The sequence below is a fragment of the Cherax quadricarinatus genome, chromosome 48 (genome assembly GCF_038502225.1).
Source record: "Cherax quadricarinatus isolate ZL_2023a chromosome 48, ASM3850222v1, whole genome shotgun sequence".
Lineage (NCBI taxonomy): Eukaryota > Metazoa > Arthropoda > Malacostraca > Decapoda > Parastacidae > Cherax > Cherax quadricarinatus.
In genome coordinates this window covers 18519876-18530174 of record NC_091339.1, presented here as the reverse complement: position 1 = coordinate 18530174, position 10299 = coordinate 18519876, and the positions used below count along the sequence as shown (strand labels likewise).

General features: G+C 37.9%; 1 protein-coding gene across 4 annotated transcripts in view; it reads right to left on the bottom strand.

The window, feature by feature from the left end:
* Positions 1–421: 421 nt before the first annotated feature.
* The window catches only part of LOC128696066 (zinc finger protein 37), a 50154-nt gene continuing 40276 nt past the window's right edge, over positions 422–10299 (bottom strand). For all 4 annotated transcript variants that reach the window (XM_053787083.2, XM_053787085.2, XM_053787084.2 and 1 more), the window contains one exon: positions 422–3809. In XM_053787083.2, coding sequence (XP_053643058.2) covers positions 3306–3809 — 504 coding nt within the window. In that variant the 3' untranslated portion in view covers positions 422–3305. The remainder of the gene's footprint in view (positions 3810–10299) is intronic.

Genomic DNA, 10299 nt, shown 5'->3' with positions numbered 1-10299 from the left:
TATATAGAATATGTATGTAAATCTGAAGGTGTTGGAAATGTCTTTTAAGGGATTTTCATGATGTTAACAAATAGGGAGCTCCCAGAAGGAATAAGACATCCACACCCCTCACAAATGAGTAGCTCTAGAACTTGTGTAGCTCAGTGGTCAAGGCTTTTGGTTCATAATTGAAAGGTCCCAGGTTCAAATTACATATAAGCAGGGTGACATATATGGGTAAATCCTGCACCCTAATGCTTTTGTTCATCTAGCAGTATTTAGGTACCTGGATGTTATTGGACTGTTGTAAGTTGCATCTAAGGAGGTGATACATTTCATCTGGCATAAAAAAAAAAAAAAAAAAAAAAAAACTGACAATCCAAATTCTCAAACAGGTGTTTACGTGTAATTTGATGATAGGACATGATAATGGAAACTCAAGTCATTAACAATAAAATGTAATTAAACATATTAAAGATATACAGACACATGAATAAAAGGCAAGGAGAATGATGAGTTCAACACTTAAATATTTGCTTTGAGGACAGTCAATATATATAAATAATAATATGACTACAATGAAAAGAATTTATCGTGTTAGATAATTACTAATTTTAAATAAATATACAAGCTATTTCCTGAGATGGGCAGAGATGTAATTTACAATCATGGATGCTTTGCAAGATCCATGGGGAACTAACGCTAATTATAAAATTAAATATCACAGAACACTTTCAAGATGAAATTAACGCTGAAATACACCTTGAGTTCATTACGTCACAATACACTTAGAAATGCAGTAAACTCTTGATATAACAGACTAATGGGGGTGGGGATTGAGTGTCCATTAAATCAGAATAATGTTAAAAATAGGAAAAAATGCACTTAAGTCCTCAACTGTATACATAATATAGTACTCAACACACAGATTACAGATATACTGCAATAAACATCAAATATAAAGGAGCTAAAAGTACAACTTAACCAGTGTTTTGCTTATAATATTGAAAGTCTGTTATATCAAGGGTTTACTGTATTATGTATACCTTACAAGTGTCTTCAAAATGCTTAGGTCATTTGAGGTCTAAAGTGGAATAGTATGGGTCATCCTTGATGCAAGGTAAGTAGGTTACCCAGGTAGTCATTGAGCTTTCTACCACACTTGGCAGTTATTAATTGTATTAATACAGTTTCCTCTGTAAGTGGTGGTTGTTTGTGAATACAGCACAGATTTCCTTTGCTTTATGCAGATTTATTACACAGTATGTGACTTCTATATTACGTGATGTCCAATTTCTTAGCCATAATTATGTATAAAGTGATAAAAATTTGCCACATGCAATTGCTATGGTTTATCAGGCATATCACAGATTCTTATGTACAGTTGTTTATGGCCTCTGAGCTTCTTAAAGTGAGGGACATCTCTATTTACTTTTAGTTGTTCAGATTATAATTACAGTAGATCATCAGTTATATGGTGACCAAATATTCAATGTCAAATATTATGAGGTTTAATCTGAGCTGGTACTTTCGCAGAAACAGTAGATTTCTTGATTCAAATGTACACTGAATATTCCCTTCAAATGTTTAATTAGGTATTTTACACAAGATTAGTATTAGTGTTACATAAATTTCAGAAAACATTTGATTGATAAGAAAAAACTGTCAATAATGGACTTGACATACAGTGGAACCTCGGTTTTCGTGATTAATTCGTTCCAGAAAGTCTGACGAAAACCAAACTGTACGAAAACTGAAGCAATATTTCCCATAAGAAATAATGTAAATCAAATTAATCCATTCCAGACACCCAAAAATATTAACAAAAAATACATTGTATAGAGAATAACTATAGTTTTACATACAGAAAACAATGAGAAATAAATATAAATGACTAATGATATGGATAAATGAACATTTAACATCACTTTTACCTTTATTGAAGACTCTTGTTGTCATATGGAAGATGGCAAGGAAGGAAAAGGGAGGATTATTATTATTATTATTATTATAATCAAAAAGAAGCGCTAAGCCAAAGAGGGAGGAGAAGTTATTGTTTGGAAGAGGAATCCCCCACCATAAAGACTTCAGGTATCAAGGCCCTATCTGGGGTTACTTCCCTTCTTTTACTGGCACTATTACAGCTTGAAAGCCACTGGACCCCTGTCGCACAAAAAATCTGTCCAGAGAGGTCCATTTCTGGCGTCTCTTAAGATTTACCTAAAATGGGACAAGGCACTGACATTGAACATGTTACAGACATGGCTTACAACAGCTTTCTAAGGATGATATTTCTCCACAAAACTTTGCAACTCATTCCACTTTGCACACATGTCCCTAATCACTGATGAAGGCACATTATTCCCTCTCTCTTCCTCCTCCTGTGAAGAAATTTTCTCAACTGCGGTCATTTTTGTACTTTGCTACTTTCTACTTTCGTACTTTGAATTCTATCGTGTTTCTCACCTTCTTTATCAAAGTGCTGGCACTTGGAACTTTCTCTGGCCCCATGATGTCTTATTTAACAGTCGCACTCAATAAACAAGTACAAAAAACAATGGATCATTACGAAATGTTATCCGAATGCTCGGGGTAATGCTCACTTAACAAGAAACAAACCCAGACTGAGTCAGAGCGTGTGGGATGCTTTGTGTGGGTGCGGGCAGGTGGACGGGTTTGGTACGGTGGACCATTGTTAACTCTACGAAAACCGAGCGGATGTATGAAAACTGGGACAAAATTTAGACAAAAAAAGCCATCAAATTCTACGAAAACCAGGGCATAAAAAAAACGAGGTTCCACTGTAATTCCCTTTTCTTTCCATAAATGATCACTGAGTATCACTGCTACTTCTTCCTTAGCTCTAATTCTCTCACAAACACCTGACCTAATACCATTTACAGTTCCCCACTGAAATTCTCCTACCCCCTTTTTAGGACATACTGTATATTATAAACATTACAGTATTAGTTCATAAAAGTCAAATGATTACTCAAACTGTCAAAAGGTGTTGTATATCAGAGATATTTCACATGAGAGCCTGATTGTTTTTAGTCCCTCTTAGGAATACAAATAGATGGAGAAAAAATAAATATACATTACTATATGACTTTTCAGGATTATTAGGAATATCAAAACAATGCAATTAAGAAATCTAATAACAATGATGTACAAGAATTAATCCCTTCACAAGAGGTACCCTGATGCAGGTGAGGGGCTCTTAAGCCAAGAAGCTGAATCTGTCCTTCCCTTCCTTGTATGTCCTGATTACCTATCCCCTGATGCTAAAATAATTTAATAATTGATTTATATACAATACCAATTTATTAATGTGTTTGAAGATGATTAACACAGTTCTGTGGTGGACACATATCAAAGAGAGCAGGATAATGTGGCATCACACTATGATTATATATGTGGGAGTTGTACCCATGAAGGAAGCCTGACATGGCCGCTGGGTGGTTTACCCCACCTGAAGCAGGAATCTGCGTGGTGTGTGTTGGTGCAACAGTCCCAGGCCCAGTACCAGAATGAGCCATAGGTGGAGATATTGGCTGACCAGAATGTACAGCCACTCCAGCATTGCCAGTACCTACTCCATGAGGGTGGGGTGCCAAGTGTGGATGGGTATGAGGATGGGGATGGCTGTGGGTTGGATGAATAGGTGGTGGTTGCATTTGTGGAGGCTTTGGAATACGTCTGCATGAAATCCGAGGGTTGCGGTGTGGTGGTAATCTTCCTCGTCCACCAGTGGTTCCCTGAGAACTGTCTTCCCCACCACCTGTTTCTTCATTGTGGTTCGTTCTCATATGGGTTTTCAAGTGATGAACCTAAAATAAGCACTCGACTATTACTATTTGTATATTGCAAGAACTATGAATTTATTATTACTGTTACAATGTACATTCACAGGGGTGTTAAATCAGGAAAATGAAAGGCAATTAAACATGATTTAAAGAAAGGTACGATAATTTCAATTATTTGGATCAAAAGCCCTTTGCCAACATCAAAGTATGCATTTACTATAGGCTGTAAAACTTGTTTCTTTAATATAATTAGGATAACTGTTTCTTGATGATAATTTCATTAAGATAATGAGATGAACTAAACAAGTGTGAAGTAAAGTAAAAGAAATTTGAAAATATATATATATATATATATATATGCCTGCACTTTAAAGGAGGGGTTTGGGATATTGGCAGTTTGGAGGGATATGTTGTGTATCTTTATATGTGTATGCTTCTAGACTGTTGTATTCTGAGCACCTCTGCAAAAACAGAGATAATGTGCGAGTGTGGTGAAAGTGTTGAATGATGATGAAAGTATTTTTCTTTTTGGGGATTTTCTTTCTTTTTTGGGTCACCCTGCCTCGGTGGGAGACGGCCGACTTGTTGAAAAAAAAAAAAAAAAATATATATATATATATATACATATATATATATATATATATATATATAAGTGAACAGTATTTAGATAAGGCTAAAGAGGTCTTTGTGGCATTTATGGATTTGGAAAAGGCGTATGACAGGGTGGATAGGGGGGCAATGTGGCAGATGTTGCAGGTGTATGGTGTAGGAGGTAGGTTACTGAAAGCAGTGAAGAGTTTTTACGAGGATAGTGAGGCTCAAGTTAGAGTATGTAGGAAAGAGGGAAATTATTTCCCAGTAAAAGTAGGCCTTAGACAAGGATGTGTGATGTCACCGTGGTTGCTTAATATATTTATAGATGAGGTTGTAAGAGAAGTAAATGCGAGGGTCTTGGCAAGAGGCGTGGAGTTAAAAGATAAAGAATCACACACAAAGTGGGAGTTGTCACAGTTGCTCTTTGCTGATGACACTGTGCTCTTGGGAGATTCTGAAGAGAAGTTGCAGAGATTGGTGGATGAATTTGGTAGGGTGTGCAAAAGAAGAAAATTAAAGGTGAATACAGGAAAGAGTAAGGTTATGAGGATAACAAAAAGATTAGGTGATGAAAGATTGGATATCAGATTGGAGGGAGAGAGTATGGAGGAGGTGAATGTATTCAGATATTTGGGAGTGGACGTGTCAGCGGATGGGTCTATGAAAGATGAAGTGAATCATAGAATTGATGAGGGGAAAAGGGTGAGTGGTGCACTTAGGAGTCTCTGGAGACAAAGAACTTTGTCCTTGGAGGCAAAGAGGGGAATGTATGAGAGTATAGTTTTACCAACGCTCTTATATGGGTGTGAAGCATGGGTGATGAATGTTGCAGTGAGGAGAAGGCTGGAGGCAGTGGAGATGTCATGTCTGAGGGCAATGTGTGGTGCGAATATAATGCAGAGAATTCGTAGTTTGGAAGTTAGGAGGAGGTGCGGGATTACCAAAACTGTTGTCCAGAGGGCTGAGGAAGGGTTGTTGAGGTGGTTCGGACATGTAGAGAGAATGGAGCGAAACAGAATGACTTCAAGAGTGTATCAGTCTGTAGTGGAAGGAAGGCGGGGTAGGGGTCGGCCTAGGAAAGGTTGGAGGGAGGGGGTAAAGGAGGTTTTGTGTGCGAGGGGCTTGGACTTCCAGCAGGCATGCGTGAGCGTGTTTGATAGGAGTGAATGGAGACAAATGGTTTTTAATACTTGACGTGCTGTTGGAGTGTGAGCAAAGTAACATTTATGAAGGGGTTCAGGGAAACCGGCAGGCCCGACTTGAGTCCTGGAGATGGGAAGTACAGTGCCTGCACTCTGAAGGAGGGGTGTAAATGTTGCAGTTTAAAAACTGTAGTGTAAAGCACCCTTCTGGCAAGACAGTGATGGAGTGAATGATGGTGAAAGTTTTTCTTTTTCGGGCCACCCTGCCTTGGTGGGAATCGGCCAGTGTGATAATAATATATATATATATATATATATATATATATATATATATATATATATATATATATATATATATATATATATATATATATATATATATATATATATATATATATATATATAATGTATATACACCTACCATCTGACTTACGACCGAGTTCAGTTCCAAGAAACCGGTCGTAAGTCGAAATGGTCATAAGTCGAACTTTACTACTGAACATCAACCAAACATTTTTGTAATGACTTTATTTTATTGTTTTATTTTGGTATTTCATGTTTTACTTTACTTTTTATGTTGTTAGTACTGTATTTTATACTGTAAGGTTTAGGATAAACACTGTGTACAACACAAATAGTTGCTTATTTCCCAGAAATTTGGCATAAAAAACACGGTCGTAAGTCGAGTGGTCGTAAGTCGAGCAGGTCGTAAGTCGGATGGTAGGTATATATATATATATATATATATATATATATATATATATATATATATATATATATATATATATATATATATATATACATACATACATATACACACATAGGGAATTGACACAGTTACATGTACTTTTTGCTGATGATACTGTGCTTTTGGGAGATTCTAAAGAAAAATTGCAAAGGTTAGTGGATGAGTTTGGGAGTGTGTGTAAAGGTAGAAAGTTGAAAGTGAACATAGAAAAGAGTAAGGTGATGAGGGTATAAATGATTTAGATAAAGAAAAATTGGATATCAAATTGGGGAGGAGGAGTATGGAAGAAGTGAATGTTTTCAGATACTTGGGAGTTGATGTGTCGGCGGATGGATTTATGAAGGATGAGGTTAATCATGGAATTGATGAAGGAAAAAAGGTGAGTGGTGCATTGAGGTATATGTGGAGTCAAAAAATGTTATCTATGGAGGCAAAGAAGGGAATGTATGAAAGTATAGTAGTACCAACACTCTTATATGGATGTTAAGCTTGGGTGGTAAATGCAGCAGCGAGGAGACGGTTGGAGGCAGTGGAGATGTCCTGTCTAAGGGCAATGTGTGGTGTAAATATTATGCAGAAAATTCGGAGTGTGGAAATTAGAAGGTGTGGAGTTAAAAGTATTAGTCAGAGGGCTGAAGAGGGGTTGTTGAGGTGGTTTGGTCATTTAGAGAGAATGGATCAAAGTAGAATGACATGGAGAGCATTTAAATCTGTAGGAGAAGGAAGGCGGGGTAGGGGTTGTCCTCAAAAAGGTTGGAAGGAAGGGGTAAGGGAGGTTTTGTGGGCGAGGGGCTTGGACGTCCAGCAGGCGTGCATGAGCGTATCTGATAGGAGTGAATGGAGACGAATGGTATTTGGGACTTGACGATCTGTTGGAGTGTGAGCAGGGTAATATTTGATGAAGGGACTCAGGGAAACCGGTTATTTTTATATAGCTGGACTTGAGTCCTGGAAATGGGAAGTGCAATGCCTGCACTCTAAAGGAGGGGTTTTGGGATATTAGCAGTTTGGAGGGATATGTTGTGTATCTTTATATGTGTATGCTTCTAAACTGTTGTATTCTGAGCACCTCTGCAAAAACAGTGATAATGTGCGAGTGTGGTGAAAGTGTTGAATGATGAAAGTATTTTCTTTTTGGGGATTTTCTTTCTTTTTTTTTTTTTGGGTCACCCTGCCTCGGTGGGAAACGGCCGACTTGTTGAAAAAAAAAAAAAATATATAAATACAGTAAGTGGGTAAAAATGTTATGGAGGAGTAGTAAGTAAATTTGGGGTGCCAGGGGTAAATGTAAATGGGGAGCCTTTAACTGAGCTATGTGTAGAAAGAGATTTGGTAATAAGTAATACATATTTTATGAAATAGAGGATAAATAAATGTACAAGGTATGATGTAGCACATAATGAAAGTAGTTTATTAGATTATGTATTGGTGGATAAAAGGTTGATGGGTAGGCTCCAGGATGTACATGTTTATAGAGGGGCAACTGATATATCGGATTATTATTTAGTTGTAGCTACAGCTAGAGTAAGAGGTAGATGGGAAAAGAGGAAGGTGGCAACAACAAGAAAGAGGGAGGTGAAAGTGTATAAACTAAGGGAGGAGGAAGTTCGGGTGAGATATAAGCGACTATTGGGGTGCCAGGGGTAAATGTAAATGGGGAGCCTTTAATTGAGCTATGTGTAGAAAGAGATTTGGTAATAAGTAATACATATTTTATGAAAAAGAGGATAAATAAATGTACAAGGTATAATGTAGCACATAATGAAAGTAGTTTATTAGATTATGTATTGGTGGATAAAAGGTTGATGGGTAGGCTCCAGGATGTACATGTTTATAGAGGGGCAACTGATATATCGGATCATTATTTAGTTGTAGCTACAGTTAGAGTAAGAGGTAGATGGGAAAAGAGGAAGGTGGCAACAACAAGAAAGAGGGAGGTGAAAGTGTATAAACTAAGGGAGGAGGAAGTTCGGGTGAGATATAAGCGACTATTGGCAGAAAGGTGGGCTAGTGCAAAGATGAGTTGGGGGGGGGGGGGGTTTGAAGAGAGTTGGAATAGTTTTAAAAATGCAGTATAAGAATGTGGGGCAGAAGTTTGTGGTTATAGGAGGGTGGGGGCAGGAGGAAAGAGGAGTGATTGGTGGAATGATGAAGTAAAGGGTGTGATAAAAGAGAAAAAGGTAGCTTATGAGAGGTTTTTACAAAGCGGATGTGTTATAAGAAGAGCAGAGTATATGGAGAGTAATAGAAAGGTGAAGAGAGTGGTGAGAGAGTGCAAAAGGAGAGCAGATGATAGAGTGGGAGAGGCACTGTCAAGAAATTTTAATGAAAAGAAAAAATTTTGGAGTGAGTTAATCACGTTAAGAAAGCCTAGGGAAAGTATGGATTTGTCAGTTAAAAACAGAGTAGGGCAGTTAGTAGATGGGGAGATGGAGGTATTAGGTAGATGGTGAGAATATTTTGAGGAACTTTTAAATGTTGAGGAAGAAAGAGAGGCGGTAATTTCATGCACTGGTCAGGGAGGTATACCATCTTTTAGGAGTGAAGAAGAGCAGAATGTAAGTGTGGGGGAGGTACGTGAGGCATTATGTAGAATGAAAGGGGGTAAAGCAGCTGGAACTGATGGGATCATGACAGAAATGTTAAAAGCAGGGGGGGGGGGGAGATATAGTGTTGGAGCAGTTGGTACTTTTGTTTAATAAATGTATGAAAGAGGGGAAAGTACCAAGGGATTGGTGGAGAGCATGTATAGTCCCTTTATATAAAGGGAAAGGGGACAAAAGAGATTGTAAAAATTATAGAGGAATAAGTTTACTGAGTATACCAGGAAAAGTGTACGGTTGGGTTATAATTGAAAGAATTAGAGGTAAGACAGAATGTAGGATTGTGGATGAGCAAGGAGGTTTCAGAGTGGGTAGGGGATGTGTAGATCAAGTGTTTACATTGAAGCATATATGTGAACAGTATTTAGATAAAGGTAGGGAAGTTTTTATTGCATTTATGGATTTTTAAAAGGCATATTATGATAGAGTGGATAGAGGAGCAATGTAGCAGATGTTGAAAGTATATGGAATAGGTGGTAAGTTATTAAATGCAGTAAAGAGTTTTTATGAGGATAGTGAGGCTCAGGTTAGGGTGTGTAGAAGTGAGGGAGACTACTTCCCGGTAAAAGTAGGTCTTAGACAGGGATGTGTAATGTCATCATGGTTGTTTAATATATTTATAGATGGGGTTGTAAAAGAAGTAAATGCTAGGGTGTTCGGGAGAGGGGTGGGATTAAATTTTGGGGAATCAAATTCAAAATGGGAATTGACACAGTTACTTTTTGCTGATGATACTGTGCTTATGGGAGATTCTAGAGAAAAATTGCAAAGGTTAGTGGATGAGTTTGGGAATGTGTGTAAAAGTAGAAAGTTGAAAGTGAACATAGAAACGAGTAAGGTGATGAGGGTGTCAAATGATTTAGATAAAGAAAAATTGGATATCAAATTGGGGAGGAGGAGTATGGAAGAAGTGAATGTTTTCAGATAGTTGGGAGTTGACGTGTCGGCGGATGGATTTATGAAGGATGAGGTTAATCATAAAATTGATGAGGGAAAAAAGGTGACTGGTGCATTGAGGTATATGTGGAGTCAAAAAACGTTATCTATGGAGGCAAAGAAGGGAATGTATGAAAGTATAGTAGTACCAACACTCATATGGGTGTGAAGTTTGGGTGGTAAATGCAGCAGCGAGGAGACGGTTGGAGGCAGTGGAGATGTCCTGTGTAAGGGCAATGTGTGGTGTAAATATTATGCAGAAAATTCGGAGTGTGGAAATTAGGAAAAGGTGTGGAGTTAATAAAAGTATTAGTCAGAGGGCAGAAGAGGGGTTATTGAGGTGGTTTGGTCATTTAGAGAGAATGGATCAAAGTAGAATGACATGGAAAGCATATAAATCTATAGGAGAAGGAAGGCGGGGTAGGGGTCGTCCTCGAAAGGGTTGGAGAGAGGTGGTAAAGGAGGTTTTGTGGGCAAGGGGCTTGGACTTC